Source organism: Hylobates moloch, unplaced genomic scaffold (assembly GCF_009828535.3).
Source record: "Hylobates moloch isolate HMO894 unplaced genomic scaffold, HMol_V3 SCAFFOLD_12, whole genome shotgun sequence".
In the NCBI taxonomy this organism is placed as follows: domain Eukaryota; kingdom Metazoa; phylum Chordata; class Mammalia; order Primates; family Hylobatidae; genus Hylobates; species Hylobates moloch.
Window position 1 is genome coordinate 78,165,373 of NW_026652287.1, and position 20,382 is coordinate 78,185,754.

Sequence of the window (20,382 nt, forward strand, 5' to 3'; positions counted from 1 at the left end):
TCGTGTCATGTTTTTCCTTTACATTGGTTCTATTTACTCATTTCCCGACACTTTTCAATGGCATTCAATGAGCTCAACTCTTTCCCAGCTTAAAAAATCCTGTCCTAAAACATGAATGCCTTATTATCTCTCTTTTCATTTCCAGAAGAATCCTGAGACACATTTTATGAAATCTTTCAATGTCTTCAGCCACCAACCATCTTTAGAGCACTGGAGTGTAGCTCCTTTTCCCTCCACTCCACCAAAACGATGCTGTCCAGGATCAGTAGAAACTTATATGACACTAAATTCAGTAAAACATTTAAAATTCTTATTGTATTAGACAGACATGGAAACAGCATTTGATACTGGTATTCATTTCTTCCTATGTGAAACATTCAGTTTTTCTAATGTTCATGGCATCATACATTCTTGGTTTTTCTTCTGCTCCTTTGAAATATTTTTTCAATATTTCTTTTGTAAATTCACTCTTCTGTATCCATTTGTTAATTGTTGATATCCTAAGCTCTCTTCCATTATGATTCTATGCGTCCTATTTAAAAATATATAGAAAATCATCTCATACTCTAGCTGTAATTTTTATTAATGTGCTAATAGCTAATAACTGTCAAATCTAGGTCTCCAGGCCAGGCTCTGTATATCCAGCTGCCAAGAGAGAACTCCGTGTGGATATCTTTAGATGTCTGTTTTGCATCTTAAACCTAACGTCTCCAAACTTGCACTTGTCTTCTGTCTCAGACCTGCTGCTCCTTCAGTGCTCTTTGCCTCAGTAGATAGCACCACCATCCTTCCATTTAGCCAGAAATCTAAGTATTCTTCATAACTCCTCCTCTCCTCATTGAATAAATTACCAAGATCTGTTGATCCCACTCCTTAAATATCTCTTGGATCTGTTAACTTTTCTGTAATTTTACTCTCGCGATCCATCACCTCTCTCCTGAACCATGACCACAAACCCCTAAATAGCTTTCCTCTTCTTAATCTTATCCTGCTTTAACACCAGTCTTCACGCTGAAGCCAGAATAGTCATTGAGAAACACATCTACAGGTATCCCATTGCCTTTAGAATGGAATACAGACTCCTCCACATGACATCATCTCTCTTCACCAGCTTCATTTATTCAACAAATATTTATTCATAACCAATTATGTGCCAGATGATGCACATATAGACTTCTTGTTCTGTTATTGCGTTGCATATTCCATATTTCAGCTATCCTGAATTTTTTTTCAATTCTTCATAAGTTCTTTATGAATTGTGTTCATTCCATTTAGGATATTCTACCTTGTTTGATCAGCATCAAAACTAAAAACTTTTTGAGACACTGCAGCAGCAGTGAAACTAAATATGCTTCCTTGACCCCTACACTGAATGAAATCCCCTGTGATATGTTTCTGGAAGTAGCAATACTTCCCTTCTTAAAATTACATTATACTTTGGGGCTTTTGTTTAAGGTATGTCTTTCCTGATTTACAATAGTAGAGCTTGTTTTTTCACCCTTTTGAAAGACATCAAGATGCCCACGATGATGTCTTGCACATGAAAGGGGTTTATTTGAATTTTTAAAAGAAGAATAAAGTAATATTTAAATGAATTTCAATTTAAATGTTAGGAAAACAATTATATAAAGTGAGATATGCTTAAATTGAAGGACAAAGTAGTTCTGTAGGGGCTACTTCTTTCAAGAACTTAGAAACTTTCCATGTGGGGGAGTGATTTATGTGATGCATGGAAAATTACTGCATATTTAAAGCTTATCTTAGAGCTATAATAAAGCAGCTTATGTTCTAAATCTTCATGTCGTAAATAGGTCCAGAAGGGATTTAAAAAGCCTTAATCCTTACTTTCACACAGCACAAGTCACCGAAGTGAAACTTGCTGAAAGGATTCCTTTTATCTTAGGCAACAGGTAGATGAATATATCTACAGAAACTGAAAAATTGGAATTCCTTTGCTCAGAAATGTGGGAGGGGTGGTGCTTAAGGTGAAAAATAACAGCTAATATCTAAATTGGTCAAGAAATATTAAAAAATAATTTGCTAGGTTTTAAAACTAACAAAAACCACTGGTTATAAGGGATTGAATGTATACAGGATAGTTAGATTGTATTTCTGTAATATTAAAACTCAGCATTAAATTTAATGAACACAAAGTGATTCTTATCACATTGACTATTGACATTACATGGAAAAAACAGTCAGTTGGACTGATTATGTGTCTTTCCCTGGGTTATTAAGGTAATTGTATGGTGTGTAAATTTATATTGGAAATCACATTGAAATTCACTTTTAGAGGCCCTTAAAATATTTATGTAATATATATTTTTAACATATGATCTTAAAAGATATATTTGGAATGAGGCAGCAGTTTTCTAGACAGGCCTGACTATCACAAAACCACACACCAATTTGTGAATGTGTTTCTATTTCCTCTAAATTAATGCATCACATTCATTAACAAAGTTTGATACATGACTATAGTCTATAATAAAATATTTTTGTTTACAAACATATTTAAACACCTGCTATTAAGTGTAGGCATTATCAGATCTTAAAATACAAAGATTTAAAAAATTACCCTGTGGTCACGGAGCCCACAATCCACTGCAAAAATAATATTTGTGATAAGAAATTTGAAAGTTGAAGGTAATAGAAAATTTTACCTTTATTTTTAAAAATGTACCATCGCTTTCTAAGTCACTACTTCTGTGTAAATATGGAATTGTTTTTCCTTGATATATACCAAATATAGTTGGATAACACATGAATTAAAATTCTGTCAGCACTAATTTGTTTTTCAGAAATAGTGATAGGCAAACATAGTTATATAGAATGAAAAATTAGAATCAAATTTATTTCACACTACGTATTGATTGATACCACATGCCATATGCTTGTATAGCAATACAAGGTTTGGAATTTATAATGGTAAACAAAATAGATACGGTCTTTGTCTCCATAGAACTTTTAGTCTAGTGGGAGAGCAGAAAGCAAATGAATGTATGTGATCATTGGTGAAGCTAAACATGTATACCAAAACAGTTATAAGTTCCAAGATGGACAATAATGGGTGCCATAGGGAAGGAGGGTACCAAGGTACCTACTGGAGGTTACATTGTCAGGGAAGATTATTCCAAGGTAATAATATTTAAGTGAATATCCAAGGAATAATTGTCAATCACTTTATAAGTACTGAGGGAGGAGTATTTCAAAACAGCTTTGAGGTGGAAAATAAATTAGTTCCTTTATGGAACTAATGTAAGGAAAATACTAAGCAAACATGTAATAAGAAGAACACGGTTGATGAGTTAAGAACTGACAAGATTACTGAGGGATTGTAGGCCATATTTAGAAGTTGAATTTTTTTATCTATTCTTATTAAAGTGAGAAGTTATTGGAAGGTCTTAAGTGGGGAGTGATGATGAAGTTTGCCTTTTAAAAGAGATTTTTCTAGCTATTGTTTACAGAATGGTTTGAGGATGAGTAAGTTCAATAGCTATACTTGCTGTAAAGGTTATGTTGGTAGCTTGAACTGGGGCAGTGGTGACACAGAGGATGGGAGATGGAAAATGACGAGTGAACAAACACATACCTGAAAATTTCACTTTAAAAATAGGCTTCTCCATTAATTCAGATTGCTGATATTCATTTGGTTAGCCATTCTTTACTGAACTTTATGATGCCCCGTATACTGAATTAAATACTTAACAAGCACTAAAATGAAATTGTTAGGGAACAGTAAAATGCATTTCCTTCATTTCACAATATTATTAATATTATGGCTTTGCTAATCTTTATTGATGAATGCAGTCATAATTGAATGTAACTGATACTTCCAAGGACTACTTTTGACCTAGGATTACTATCTTTTTAAAAATTTAGTATTAAAGAAGTCAAACACAATTTATTAATTCTGGATATAATAAAAATTCTGAAATACTTTAATACTTTGTGCTTTTCTATTTGTGAAAGTTAATTATTAGGAACGAGCTAGCAAATGCTACTTCTTTTTCAAAAAGCTAATGGCCAATCATAGCAAAAATTTAAAGCACGAAGATATACCTACACATATTCTTCTATTGTCTATTTATATGATTTCCATAATAGTTGATTAAAGGATACTGGATTCCTTTATTGTTGAATGAAAACCTCCTACATGAAAACCTTGATTTAGGTTTAGGAGTTGGTAATGTTTTGGCATGCAAAACCAGTTAATATTCTCATCATTACTTTTTAAAACAATGTTAAGGGACAAATTCTAGGGATTGTAAAAAAAAAAAAGCTCTATGTGTTTCTTCCTATAAAATTTTTCAGCATGATTGCCTCAGTAGAAAAATTAAGGGACTTATTGATATATATGTATATGAAGGTGAGGATACACATATACACACATATGTATGTAAATACATATATTACATGTCTATCAATACATACATACTCATTTATTATACGTTTTGAAAGCAACCAGTTATAGTTTTGTTGCCATGGATCATTTTTACTATTCAGTAAATCAATCAATTGAAGAGGCTTGATTTTATGGTATTAGTTTTTTGGAAACTTCGTCAGCTTTATAGTAAATTTTGACATCTTACAACTTCCACTGAGATTTTTTTGCTTGACTAATCTGCCTTGATGCCAATAAGTATATTAATGGAAATGGACTAAAAGCAAATGTGACTTCAAACACAATTTTGGAAATTTTCTTACTGTCTCAGTAATACTTAATACTAGTGCTTTTAGGTAGGAAAATTTTCAGTTTGTTTTATTTTTAATAACTATAAATAAATCTTAAAAGTTGCTTGTATGAAAGAAACGGATACCTTTAAACATGATTAAATATCAAATGCTACTCTCTTCAAAATATCTTAACTAAAGAAGCACTGCTTGCTCTTAGAAGTTAAGCAAGGCCATACCATATGCTGTGCACATGGCTGTTAACACAATGGATATTAGAATCAGCCTAAGGCTGAACCTGGCTCCACTATTTTTCAGCTATGTGACCATGTGAAAGTTATATTTAGTAATTAAACTCATTTCAGTGGTTTGCTTTAAGAATAAAATTAGGTACTCCGGGGGCATATCGAGCATATTGTAAAACCTAGTTTTATTATTATTTGTTATTGGTATTACTATTACTATTCTATAATAAGTCATGGGCAGGCAGTAGGAGTACATTGGAAGAATTGCACTGTCTTAAATATGTCCTCTGTTTAACTCACAAACTCAGTCTACCTAGGCTTTCTTTGGAGGATCTGCCTTTCATTGGCTGTTTGACTTTCGCCAAATTACTTAACTTCTTTTCACTTCAGTTTCCTCATCTGTGAGATTATGTGCTTACGTGACTTCAAGATTTGTTTTGGCTCTAATATGGTATGATTCTATGAAATGGAAAGTTAATACATTTGGCTCTAGTAACTGTATTTGAAGCATGAATATTAAAAAGGCACAATTAATTCTCATTCTATTATGAGTTTCCATTTACTCTTTGAAATTAATCATTCAGAACAAATCATTTTGGAAGAGCTGCTTGATCCAGGTATTCAGTAGAAATTACTAGCACAGCATTTAATTTTAGACAAAACTCAGAACTCATTAAACTGCCAGGGCTATGGACTTATATGAGATTCCCATTAAATCTTAATGTAGATAACTCAGTTAATTAAAACAAATGTGGTTGTACTTTATTAAACTTCTAAAGTCAAAACTGCACTGAAATTATCTGTACAAAGCCTTGTTGACCTTTTAGAGAACTTCCTCTCAAAAGACCTAAAAGACTTATTTGTTCAGATCGAGACTCTTCATGAGCCAATGTGATACTCTTCCTCTATTGCTAGATCTTCGCATCAGAAGACAGCATTCCTCTGAAAGTGTTTCTAGTATCAACAGTGCCACAAGCCATTCCAGTATTGGCAGTGGTAATGATGCTGACTCCAAGAAGAAGAAAAAGAAAAACTGGGTAAGTCACCATCCTTCATCTAATTCAGAAACTTATTAATGCATAATGTGTTAGGTCTTTTTCTTTGGGGCTTTAGTGATCTGCAGTAGTTTACAAAGTGTCCCATTCAAGCTACTGACACCTCAAATGCTGCACTCATCACCAGATTGGAGTGGCATGTACTGAAAAGCATACATTTTAATGTTGGGACTAAATTTGGGTTTGAATCATCACTATATCTAGACCTTTTGAGGGGCCTGAATTTTCTTACCAATAAAAAGATAGTTAATGGCAATTATATTTATTTGTGAATACCATTTATTCACAGATGTTATCTTATTTTTCTATAGTATAACTATAGAAACTATATAGTATAACTATAGAGTTATACTAAAGAAAAATAAGATAACACCTGTGAATAAATGGCTTAAAACAGGGGGTTATTGTGGGGGTAGAGATGAAGGAAAAGTGAAAAGATGATGATGATGGTGATGATGATGGTGATAGTGGTCTTGGAGGAAAAGGAGGACAACGGGAGTTAATAAAGGGAAAGAAGAAACCATGAAACTCTCCTTCCGCCTTTGGAATCAACAGTTACCGTGTGAATAGTTTCACCCTAAAAGAAATCAACCACATTAGTGTCTGCTTGATGTTTTTAACCAAGAGAATATAGCAGAAATATAGAAATGCACTTTAACAGAACTGTACCTTAAGTTTGCTAGTGATATAATTTACGATATTGATCAATAGCTAAATAGCCGAGGGGAAGATACTGTTACTGCAAAAAATTTAAAAACAATTGAGTCAATGATTTCTTTTAATACCAAAAAAAAAAGGTAGATTTTGAGTAAATACAACTCTTGATGAAATCCAGACATTATTATCAGAGGATTTTACTGGAGTGCTTTCTACAAATAATGAAAGAAATATCTTTTTGTCTTAAAAAATGTTTATACAGGTAATATTTTAAAATACTGATCAGCCTTCATTCCCTTGATTTGTAATTCCACACTCTTTCATGTTTCTGCAAGGTGAACTCTAGAGGAAGTGAGGTGAATATAAACCGTGGACAATTTGGCATGCATCTATAAAAAAACCCTACCTTGGCATGAATGCTATTCATTTTGGCAGTAGGCTTTTATACCTTTTAAAACAGATTACCTTGTATGTCTTTTCTTTGTGTCTTTTCATTTTAATCTCAAATTTTAAAGAGATGTAAAACCACTTTCTGAATAGAGCTGTAGGGAATACCAATTCTGGTTTTGAGTAGTCTGGGATTGGAAAATTTGAATAGAAAAATCACAATTAATGAAGTGTTAGGTGAATTTGATTTCATTTTGCTTTTTAAGTTTGTACTGTCAGCAGGACATGACTTGATTGTAGCGCTAAAGTGGCCATTTAAAACAAATTGCCTTGAAGAGAGAAGCATTGGGAATGGAGATCCCTTCAAGGTACTTAGTTTTAAATGAGTGCTCTGACAGCCATGCCCTTGACCTTGCACTATTTAAAAGCCTTCCATGTTTGCGCTGCGCTGGATTAATACAAGAATAAAATGAACACACAAAACACGGTATCATTTTTTTTTTTTTTAGAGATACTGTGCTGCAATTGTTAATACTCTGCTTGTACATACTGACCCCAGGCAGTGGCTAGGATGGCATCTGCAAACTAACGCCCCAAAGCAAAAGCTCTCCAAGTGCAAATAGACAAGAAGGGTAATTTCTGTCCTTGTTTCAGCTGAGAAGTTCTTTCAAACAAGCCTTTGGGAAGAAAAAGTCCACCAAGCCTCCTTCATCACATTCCGACATTGAAGAGCTTACTGATTCATCCCTTCCAGCATCCCCCAAGTTGCCCCATAATGCTGGTGACTGTGGCTCAGCATCCATGAAGCCCTCACAATCTGCTTCAGCGTAAGTTGCTCCTTCTGCAAAATGCAGAAATATATTTTAAAAACAATTTTAGATGAAGGCTATATTTATGTTCTAACCATATCTGTACCAATTATTTTCAGATTTTTCTGAGAATGATGGACAGCATTAGTTTCTCTTTTCATATTTTTCTTTCATTGGTTTCTTTCATTTTCATTTTTCTTTTTCATTTTCGTGTGTTAGAATTCAAGTGTTTCTTGATGTCATTCTCCAGTTTTCTAAATCATGATTCTCACTTATTTTCACGGGCATTTGTCCATGTATCTGTCTAACTATGTGTACATACAGGTCACCCCTTGTCTGGCCACCAAAGAAACGACAAAATGGCCCTGTGATCTACAAGCATAGATCTCGGTAAAGTGGAGTGTGATGCATGAAAACTGCAAAGATCCAGGTTCTAACCTAAGTAGTGTTTGCTTTTGCTTTTTCTAAAATCACTCACATGCATTTCAACAATAAATACCATCTCTGTTTTTTCAACTAAAATTTGGTTTCCTAAAATCAACCTGCAATCCAGTTTTCTTTGATTCTATTAGTTAATCTAACCTAGCATTTTTATGATAGCCCACTTTTTGGTAGTACAGTAGCCCCCCCCTTATCCACCAGGGATACTTTCCAAGACCCCCAGTGGATGCCTGAAACCATAGATAGCACAGAGCCCTATGTATACTATGTTTTTGTTTTCTATACATGCATACATACATATGATAAAATTTAATTTAAAACTTAGGCACAATAAGTGATTAACAGCAATAATAGAACAATTACCGCAATATTTTGTGATAATAGTTATATTATTGTAGTCTGTATCTTCCTCAAAATACTGTTTTTGTCTTTTGTTGTTTTTTTTAAACAAAGTCTCACTCTGTCACCCAAGCTGGAGTGCAATGTCAAGATCTCGGCTCACTGCAACCTCTGCCTTCCGGGTTCAAGCGATTCTCCTGTCTCAACCTCCTGAGTAGCTGGGATTACAGGCATGCACCACCACGCCTGGCTAATTTTTTGTATTTTTAGTAGAGACGGAGTTTCACCATGTTGGCCAGGCTGGTCTCAAACTCCTGACCTCAAGTGATTCATCCGCCTTGGCCTTCCAAAGTGCTGGGATTGCAGGTGTGAGCCACTGCACCCAGCCCAAAATACTGTAATATTTTTGGACCATGTTTGACTGTAGGTAACTTAAACCACAGAAACTAAAATTGTGGATAAACTATAATTATGGGGGACTACTGTACAAGAACGAACACATTTCAAATATAGGAAAGTGTTCTGGTGAGATAATTCTCTGTGTTATTTACTATTTAAATCCAATTTCTTTGTATGCCCATGACAACAACTAGCATAGAACTCATATAGAACAGGGCCACTGTGCTTTGCCTACATAATTTTATGATTTATGCAGAAAGGAAGAACATGTCACTGTCATTTGTGGCCAGTAAACTAGTTCTCAAATTTTAAATGGAAAATATGTTAGTTAATATAAAACATTTTTTTTTTTGGCAAATTTCCTGCAAAGCTGTCCACAATACAATAAAACAACACAAGAATACAATATGTTTCCTTCAAACAGCCCTCAGCTAGCCTGCTAGTAGGGGTTGAAACCTGTGATTTAGCCGTGATCTCCTAAATCAGCTGAGCCTAATAGGAAGGTTGTATAACTCACCCATTATTTAAATGTCCAAAAGTAATCTCTCTAATTTATTTTCTACAGTGTTTAGATTGGATTTTTATGGTAATTAAAGACAGTATTGTGGCAAAGCTTTTTTTTGCACAATTTTACAAAAGAAGAAATCAACATTTTAAGAATGTAATAACTGCTTTTATAAATGAATAGTCACATGTTGCAAATAGAGGTTTAAGTCCCTTGAAAATGTTGGAATGAAATGTAGTAATCTATGACTTTTCTGCCTATAAATATCACCAATAAAAGAATTCTTAGGATTACTTTATACTCAGTAATAGTAGACTATTTTTAAACTTTAAAAAATAGAAAAAAGATTAAAAGAAAAAGCTACTTCCGTTTTGAACCTGTGAATGCATAACTGTTTGTAAAACTCTCTCCTTTTCTCTAGGTTTTGCCAGCAGCACACCATATCTATACCTGCTGGATAATATTGCAGTTCAGCCTTTAAAAGAGGCAGTGCTTTTCTTAATCCTCTACCTTCCCCAGGCCACTGATTCTGTTTGTTTCCTTCTTCAGGATCTGTGAATGCACAGAAGCTGAGGCAGAGATAATTCTGCAGCTGAAGAGTGAGCTCAGAGAAAAGGAATTAAAATTAACGGATATTCGGCTGGAGGCCCTCAGCTCTGCTCATCATCTTGATCAGATCCGGGAAGCCATGAACCGAATGCAGGTTGGTGCTGAAGCACTTTCAAGGAATAAAATGGAGAAACAAACAAACAAACAAAATGCTGCTTATTCTGTTCTCTTGGTTAACACAGAATAAATTCCACTTGGAAACCCACCTTAGAAATGTACTCGTTTATTCAGTCTTTGCAACTCATTTCTTAGTACTGAATTGAGAATTTTGTCAAATCCAATTTTTGGAAGTGGGAGTGCAAACTGGCAAGCTGTATTCAAGAACCATTTAGGATACTGTACTAGTGATTGGATTGAGGTTGAGAGCTAAGTTTTTAGAGAAGCTACTACAATTCTTGCTTCACTTTTCCATCATTTACTTATATTTTGGCTTTTTGCCTGTTCTTTTGAAATCTGATTTTCACATACTTTCACCAGTTTTCCACTGAAATGCAAAAGTAATGAGGAAACTGTAGAAATTCAACACAAGCTTTCTGAATACGGAAGTAAAAGTGATTTAGAATGCCATCTGTAAAAGTAAAGCTTTTGTATTTTTTTAAAAAACATCTAAAGGCTAAATTCAGAACCAGTCTGTGCTCAGACTAAGTTTGCATTTTATTATTGTATACCAGTAATCACTTGGTACCACAGATGACTGCAATAAGACAAGCTCATTGCTGAGCAGATTCATCTGCCACTGTATATGTTCATCTAAAGGCTTTTGTTGTTTTTTATGAGCTTAGTGTCCCAATTGGAAGGAAAAAAAAAACTTTTTCAGATGTTAGATATGATTTTGGAGTAATTTTAAATCACCTTATTTACATTATTTTTGTTTTGCTCTGTCTTTCAACTGTCCACGGATTTATAACAATATTACAAATGGCATTATATGCTTATAAGATTTTAACATCACCTTTAAAATGAGATGTGTTATGAATGATTCCATCGTATTTTTCTTAATTCAAATGAGACCAAGTCCTGGAAAAATTCTCAAACACATGATTTAGTTAAAAAATAATGATAAACATGTCGAATGGTTGGATTGTCTATATTTGTGAATTCAGCAATGTATAATATGTGAGAGAGAAAAAGGTTAAATTTCCTTCTTGGGAAGGAAATCCTATTTCATATCTTATATTTATTTATTTAACATATTAACATGTTTTATTTAACAAACAAGCTAATTAACTCTGATAAAAGACTCGGTGCTCTTTTCTCAATCAAACCAACTCAATTTTTTTCATGTTTTCCATCTTCGTAACAGAATGAAATTGAAATACTGAAAGCTGAAAATGACCGGTTGAAGGCAGAAACTGGTAACACAGCTAAGCCTACTCGGCCACCATCAGAATCCTCAAGCAGCACCTCCTCTTCATCTTCCAGGCAGTCATTAGGACTTTCTCTAAACAATTTGAACATCACAGAGGCTGTTACCTCAGGTGATTTAGTGCACATGCTTGCCTGAATCACAGCGTGCCTATGAGTTAACGGGTGGGAAGCCTAGAATTTGGAGAACTTTACATACTCTTAAAAATGTTACGCTCTAATTCTCAGAAATAGTCCTATTTTGATCTTATAAATCTAGTCTACTTAGTTATAATTTTAAAAGCACATTCTCCGTCCAAAAGTCAATCTTAGAGATATGGTCTTCATAATATTTTTAAGAAATCACTTTTCCCTTGGCCGGGCGCGGTGGCTCACGCTTGTAATCCCAGCACTTTGGGAGGCCGAGGCGGGCGGATCACGAGGTCAGGAGATCGAGACCACGATGAAACCCCGTCTCTACTAAAAATACAAAAAATTAGCCGGGCGTGGTGGCGGGCGCCTGTAGTCCCAGCTACTCGGAGAGGCTGAGGCAGGAGAATGGCGTGAACCCGGGAGGCGGAGCTTGCAGTGAGCCGAGATTGCGCCACTGCACTCCAGCCTGGGTGACAGAGCGAGACTCCGTCTCAAAAAAAAAAAAAAAAAAAAAAAAGAAATCCCTTTTCCCTAGGAAGTAATTTCTCCATGACTATGATGATGAAGACATACTCTCAGTGATGATAATTAGTACTTATGGATATAATAATAATAACCTCATTGAATTTTATTGTTTTAAGTGTGTAAAACCCATTTATAAGTGTAGCAGGCTTTATTTTCTAAATTCGACTCGATGACCCTGCATGATGTTGCTCTGAGAGAATAATAATGCTACTCTGTCACCCAGTCTGCAGCTCTATTAAATTTCCAACAAAGATAAAGAACACAGTACTAGTGATGGAACAAGGGTACAGTTTTGATTCGATTGCAAATAGAATCATATGACATAATGTCGTCTTCATATCTGATGAACCATTCAAGCATAAAGTGTAGCTGTTTCTGTGGAACAGTTCATTCAAGAGAATCATTTCAAGGATAGAGAATTTAGTCTAGGTAATATTTACATGAGGATCTGTGGTAATTGTGAAGCACGGCCACCAGATGACGCTTGGAAACCAATAATATGTATGTTTCTAGCCAACGTTAGATTCCATCACAGAATGGAGACAGTACACTGCTTGCCTTAAATCATATTAAAATACAGAAGGAGAAGGAGAAGGGAAATGACATGGCATGCTGATATTGATTACATTTCCAATGAATCACATCTCTTCTAAAAAGACAGAATGTTAAAAATTCTGCTATTATGGCTGCTCTTCATCATATAAAATAATGGCCTTCATCTTATATGTAAAAGATAAGTGGGCACTCCCTGTAATTTAAGAAAACAACTTTGATACACTTCTGGTGGAGATTAGAGGAAGAAAATAAATTCTGAGAATAAGCATCAAGTACAACTAATGTCAGAAGCCAAGTAAAAAGCAAGAGATTTCAGAATTAAATGAACTCGTAGATCATTAGGTAAAATAAGACTATGGAAGTGGATGGCAATTTGAGTTTGTAAATTGTACATAAAGTATTATCCACACTCAACAAAATATTCTACAAAAGAAAGAACACAAATATTTAAATGTATAGAATCTGACAGTTCTGAACAGCATCCTCTATGTTGGCTTGTTGCTGATGGACCTGACAGAGAAGTGAAGTAAGATCTACATCTCATAATAACCAGTGCATTTCTGGATCCTCAGGCTTGGCTCCTAGGGAAAGACAAGGGCCAGTACCTTACAGGTCAGACTAATGGTAGGCTTTCACTGCCTTTTATATAATTCTGTTTTATTTTATGAAAATATGATAAGGTTTGAAGGAGGCAAGTTTAATACTGAAGGTGGTTTAGAAAAAACAGACACATATAAAAAAACTTAATATCTAGGAAAAATAGAACTCATAAAGATAAACATAAAATCAAAGAGTTTAAATTTACAATTTCTGTGTTTATTGGTCTTAACACATTGATGGCCATGATTAAGAATTTATGGCAATTTTTTAGGAGGAGCCAAGTTTTACGTTTTTTTAATACCTTTTTTCTTACCCATTCCCTAAGTTATTTTTAATATATCTTGTTTCCTTACTTTTCAATAGTGATACTTATGTCTGAACTAAAAAAATTAAATCACACAACCAGAATATTGTTTTCATTACTTTCACTCTTGTGTAGTGGGTTCAACACTTGGAAATCAAAACTGCCTTTATGCTGGGGCTTTTTTGTTTGTTTGTTTGTTTGTTTTTGAGACGGAGTCATGCTCTGTGGCCCAGGCTGGAGTGCAGTGGCACCATCTCGGCTCACTGCAAGCTCCGCCTTCCCAGGTTCAGGCCATTCTCCCGCCTCAGCCTCTGGAGTAGCTGGGACTACAGGTGCCCGCCACCACGCACGGCTAATTTTTTGTATTTTTAGTAGAGACGGGGTTTCACTGTGTTAGCCAGGATGGTCTCGATCTCCTGACCTCGTGATCTGCGCTATGCTGGGGCTTTTTAACAGAGAGACTTTCTAGGTTTCATGATTAATCTTAAGATAAAGAAAGTAGATAGGAGCGAGGATAACTGGCAAGTATCTAGTTCCTGAAAAATTAATTGCATGTTCCATGCATCCAGTAAAGACAGACGTTTGAGAAGGCTTTAGTTTTTAGCCAGAATTTTACTTAAGTATAGTCAGAATAGCAGACCTCTTTAATTCTTCCTTCAAAATATAGACAGAGGACCATGGCTTATTTTCTACTAAAAAACAAAACAAAACAAAAACAAACAAACAAAAATACAGAAGCCTCTCACATTAAACTTGCTGTTTTTCCTGGAGTTGTTTCATCAGGTGACCATCCCGTCAATATACTCCGAACTGGGGAGATTCAGAGTCATGATGTGACCCGCCCGCAGTCAACAGAAGGAGTTAGAATAAACAGAAATAATGGTCGGAAGAGCAAAACTTAGTAAACACTGAGGATGAAGTGCTTTGAAAGTATTATCTTTTATGTTCTCAGTAACTCTACCAGGAAGGTGCTGTTAAAGCCCCATTTTATAGCTGAGGAAACCAAGACTTAGGAAAGTGACTGTAACAATTTGTTCAAGATCATGAAACTAGTAAGCAGCAGAACTAATAATCAAACCCTGGCTTGGATGAATCCAGGACCTGGACTTTTCACTACTGTGTTAATTTTGCTTTAAATAGCCACATAATAAAAGCAAAGAATAGTTATTCACTCATCTTTGGTAAATATTTATCCTACTAATGTCAGGAGAAATTTCATATTGTAAGTGTGGTTTTTTAGAAGTAAATATGACATGAACTGAATAACATATTCCAAGGCAAATTTAAGCAGCTTATGTGGATCAACAATCAGGCCAACCTCCTTTGCTATGGACTACTTGGCCATGTGTGATTTGGTCCATACTTATTTCCATCCACATCATTCATACCACTCCTCACCCTCCCCTTGTCTCTACATTCCTGCTACCCGAAACATCTCTCTGTTCCTTTAACATACCCAGGTCACACATCTCAGGGTTTTGCACTTGTTTTTGTTGACTGAATCTTTTTCCCTGGTTCTTCACTTGTCTAGCATTCTTCAGACTTCTGGTCTTATCTCCAAATACTACTTCTTCAAGGAAGCCTTCCAGGATGACCTATCTATCTAGAGCAGGCTCCCTTCAGTTACCTTCTATTTCATTGTCCTGTTTATATTAGCAGAGTGCTTAACCTATTCTGAAATACATACTCCAAAAAAACAAGGAATTCACTTTCTTTCTCATCTTGGTATTCATTCCCAATATGCAGCAAAATTTCTGATACCATTTATGCTTAATAAATATTGGTCAAATATTTTTGAGCATTTATGGGTAATTAAGCCAAGTACTAAAGTAATTTGATCACGAACTACCAGAAGTCTAGATGTGAATAGCCAATGGTAAACCACTCTAAACTTCTAAAAAAGGAGCAAGATAATTAAAATGACACTGAAGGAAGAGTTTTATTTTTGAGTGGAGTAGGTGAAAAGGTGAAAGACTATTAAGATGTTAACTTGGGAAAATAATTAAACTCCAGTGCAGGAGATTATCTTTGATGATTTAAAAATTTATTGCAAAGCTCTAAAAGTTCTCAAGCTCTAAAAGTTGTTTTTAATTGTTATGATCTTAGAGTATTTTTATTGCTTACTTTCAAAATTACATATGCTTAATTATTAAGATAATAGAAACCATTCTATTTTCAGAGGCCATCTTATTAGAGTATTGATTTCTATGATGCTATAGTCATAACCTTTTTTTCTATAAATTTATTGTCAGAGCAGTTGAGTCCTCTTTTTACCAGGAACATGTGCTCTTTAGGATGTAATGGAGTTTCATTTATCCACAGAACACTGTCTTAATATTAAGCATGGTTCTATGATAGTATTATTATTATTAAAGGAAAACATACATTTGGGATAGTTTGCCTTAATAATTCTCCAAATTGGAAATTAATCTGGTATAATATATTTTGAAATTTAATCTTTAATCACCATTTAAAGGCTGATATTTTAAAGGCAGCTAGCTTTATCATGCTTCTGTAACTCTTAGCTGATTACTAGAAATATTATTTTGGTTTTGAAACTATTAGCATAAAGGATTCAGGAGAGCAATCATAATTCCAGTATAATGCCACAGTTGAAATTCAATAACAGTACCTAATAATTATAAAGATAAGGTGAGTAGTTATATAGCTGGCTATGTCAAATGCTTGAAAATAATTTCAGTTGACAGTCAATTTCAGCACCTTTGCATTTATAAATTACATAGATATTGAGCCTGGATATTTTAGATTGGATAGAAAAACCAGATGGCTGTCAGTTTGTCATGGTTATAATGGTGACTAAATATTACTCAGGTATTACTCAGACCTATGTGTAATAGAAAAAGAAATCTCTTATTTCCTCATCTAAAGGCAGTGAGTGGCCCAACACTTGAGTGAAGATCTTTGCAAGCAGAAATAAATTCTTAGATTGAAACTTGAGCCCAACCACAGTAATTCATCTTCTTGAAAGCTAAGGCTTTTCAAATCAGTTAGGCTAGAATGGGAAGCAAATCCCATTGAAAGTTATAAAACTATGAGGGAGAAAAGAATGACAGTAAACAAATCTGGGCTAATGTTACTCTGTTGCGTATGTCTTTCTTTTAAAATTTGATAGATATTTTGCTAGATGATGCTGGTGATGCAACTGGACATAAAGATGGCCGCAGTGTGAAAATTATAGTCTCCATAAGCAAGGGCTATGGTCGAGCAAAGGTACTTCTTTAATCTTAAACTCTTTATTACTAACAATGAGAATTACCATGAGTCAAATGTATTTTATGTGTGAATATTTGATCTGGTAAATATTCTACAACAATTGTGGATTGGTGTTAGCTTAATATGTCATACAAACATGAAAGGGACAATAAAGAGATGACATCATCACAGAGGTAGAAATGTGTCTTACATTCATGTGTAAGACATTCATTCACTGAAAACAATATTAACAGCCCCTCATTTCTAAAACTTTAAAAAATAGTTATTTATTTGGCAAACATCTTGTCTGACATATTCTTTTGGTTTCACTTATTGGTTATAGGTAATGTTTATGATGTGCAGTCACTGGGGCCGTCAATATGGTCTTTATACAAAGGGAAGACTGTAAACTAAATGAATATTTTAGAAATAAGAAAGACACATGTTCTACTGAACTCGGTAGGACAAATTCCATTGATGTTACTTGTCTATTTAAGCAAGGTCCTAGATGACCAGGCAAGTATTTTAATTTTTTTGCAATGAAATATTGCCTTCAAATTGGCAATGTCATTCTGACTCTATCCCTTTCTTAAAACAACAAAAACAAATTTTAAGTTAAAATTTTAGTTGAGTGGCCAAAAATACAAATTTCTAAGTATCCAATTTTTTTACATCAAGCAAATAAAAATTCTTTAGAATTTTAAAATAGAGTACTTAAGTTTGAAAAGTAAGATAGCACTTGTGAATTCTTACCTTAGGCCAATGTTCCAAGGATTCCAATGCCATCAACTTTCTGCTTGAGCTGCAGATGTGTACCTACTTTTCCCAAGTGGGTCTTTATGTGAGAGACAGTAATACTCTTAATGAAACATAAACTAACTTTAATTTAAAAGCAGCGTTTTATAAGGTATTGCATAAGCAGTAATTTTAACTGGGTTATAAACACACCAAAAATTAAGATTTCCTGTTCACAGTAATTCTAACAGACAATACCTTTGAGCGTTTTTTCTAAAAAAGCTTCCATGAAAGTACTTGTCTTATTCTACCTGGACTTCCATAACAAAATAACAAACTAGGTGGCCTAAACAACAGAAATTTATTTTCTCACAGTTCTGGAGGCTAGCAAGTCCAAGATCAAGGTGCTGGCTGATTTGGTTCCTGGTGAGGGCTGTCTTTTTGCATTGCAGGTGGTGGAATTCATGCTGTGTCCTCACACAGCCTTACCTCAGTGTCTGTAGGTAGGAAGAGAGAAAGACTGCAAATCCTGAATTGTTTACTTTACCCAGTAATCCCATCATGAAAGTCCCACCATTATGATCTCATTTAATCCTAATTACCTCCCTAAGACCTCATCTCCTAATACCATCAGTTTGGAAGTTAGGGCTTCGATGTATGAATTTTGAGGAGACACAAATATCATTTCATAACAATAGTAACAAAAATCACAATTGTCAGCTGTGGATTTCTCAACTTATTCTGCAAAAGGTATTGGATTCTAACTCAGATTATACCTGAATAATGGTGATAACCATTTACCCTTATGGTGCTAAATTTTACAGATTAAGAAATTGAGGGTCTGAGCCAGCTAAGTGATTTACCTAAGGTCACATTTCTTAATTAGGTGGTAGGTATTATGTGTTATAGAATCCATATCTTCTAACCCATGACTCAGTGATTACTCTACCACCCGTTAATGATAGCATACTTGGTGACTAGAACCAGGATTATAATATGTCAACTATCTAATTATATCTACTGGAATCATAATCACTATTTCATTAACCATTTCTGGTCATCATAATAGAGGCTCTAGCTAGACTAGAGCTTTTTGAATTATTTACCTTTCTAATATATGTAGAAATTTCTCAAAATCCCATCCTACAAAAAAGATAGATTTGGAACCATTATTTTTATTATAAAATAATTACTTGCTTGATAAAACAAATCCTGTGGGTTTCTCTGGCAAGGTCTTTTAAACATAGAATTTCTGATAAATTCAAAATGGAACCTGTTTTATAGGCATGCAAATGCCTTATATTATCATAGATAACACATTTTAAAGCGAGATTGGATTCTAGATTAAATTTAATAAAACAACTGAGTTTTGGACTTATCAAAAATAAGATCACAAAATAGTAAGATAAAGTTCTAGAATTCATATAATATGGTTCTGTTCTGTCTCTGTCACCATTTCCCTCCTACCAAGCTGCTTCTCTTTAAGAAGGTATCCACTGCATTATAATGCAGGAGTATTCTTTCAGATTCCTTCACCTTTGCCTTCTATAGAACAGGTTTTCCTTGACATGCTGCTTTATCTCATCTCTTTCTTTCTTGTTGCTGTTGCTATTGCTGTTACTTTATTTGGTTGGTTGGTTAGTTGGCTGAAATATGTTTTATTTTATATAATCCACCATGTGTTTCTGTTACTATAGAAGCCACAGGCTTAATAAATAGTTTAGTCTTAACAACAACGACATTAACTAATTTTAGTACAAAACATAGTAATAAAAAAGATACACGATTGGATTTTATCTTACTTTATTTTGTTCTTATTTAGGATCAAAAGTCTCAGGCATATTTGATAGGATCCATTGGTGTTAGTGGAAAAACCAAGTGGGATGTCTTAGATGGTGTAATAAGACGTCTCTTTAAGGTATGCTGTGCAAGACGCCCTAATAGTACTTTTCAAATATGTTTCTCTTCAATTGTTTTCCCTAACTTCAATAGCAGAGACACATCTTCTTTTCCTCTCCTCAAATAAGGAAAGCTTTCTGTTTGAGCTATTTGATATTAACAGTTCTTATATTACCCATTTCTTTTTTTTTTATTGATTCTTTTTTTTTTTTTTATTATACTTTAGGGTTTTAGGGTACATGTGCACAATGTGCAGGTTTGTTACATATGTGTCCATGTGCCATGTTGATTTCCTGCACCCATTAACTCGTCATTTAGCATTAGGTGTATCTCCTAATGCTGTCCGTCCCCCCTCCCCCACCCCACAACAGTCCCCAGAGTGTGATGTTCCCCTTCCTGTGTCCATGAGTTCTCACTGTTCAATTCCCACCTATGAGTGAGAACATTCAGTGTTTGGTTTTTTGTCCTTGCGATAGTTTACTGAGAATGATGTTTTCCAGTTTCATCCATGTCCCTACAAAGGACACGAACTCATCATTTTTTATATACACCCATTTCTAATATTCTTGACAACTAGCTCTGTATCCCTGTGAGTTATGTATTTGTTGTAGATGAGTTGAACCTCTGTTTTGACTTTATTTTTTGTGTGTGCCATTGTAGGAATATGTATTCCGAATTGATACATCCACTAGCCTTGGTCTGAGCTCTGACTGCATTGCTAGCTACTGTATAGGAGACTTAATTAGATCCCATAACCTAGAAGTGCCTGAATTGCTGCCTTGTGGATACCTTGTTGGAGATAATAACATCATCACTGTGAACCTCAAAGGTAAAAATGAAAATGAAAAGTAAGGCAGAAATATAATTTTTAGCAACATTTTATTCTGCCCCCTCCCCTGCCCCTTTTTGGCCAGTTTCCCTTAATTTTTTTCTA

The 20,382-nt window shown here is 34.6% G+C and overlaps 1 protein-coding gene across 3 annotated transcripts in view; it reads left to right on the forward strand.

Moving 5' to 3' along the window:
* Nucleotides 1-20,382, forward strand: part of NAV3 (neuron navigator 3) — a 395,528-nt gene that overhangs the window by 352,864 nt on the left and 22,282 nt on the right. For 2 of the 3 annotated variants that reach the window (XM_032170808.2, XM_058425703.1), the window contains 7 exons: nt 5,835-5,956; nt 7,673-7,845; nt 10,061-10,214; nt 11,424-11,598; nt 16,735-16,832; nt 19,372-19,467; nt 20,109-20,277. In XM_032170808.2, coding sequence (XP_032026699.1) covers nt 5,835-5,956; nt 7,673-7,845; nt 10,061-10,214; nt 11,424-11,598; nt 16,735-16,832; nt 19,372-19,467; nt 20,109-20,277 — 987 coding nt within the window. Of the gene's footprint in view, nt 1-5,834; nt 5,957-6,966; nt 6,988-7,672; nt 7,846-10,060; nt 10,215-11,423; nt 11,599-16,734; nt 16,833-19,371; nt 19,468-20,108; nt 20,278-20,382 lie in introns of all 3 variants that reach the window. The other variant, XM_032170807.2, reaches the window with a different exon arrangement.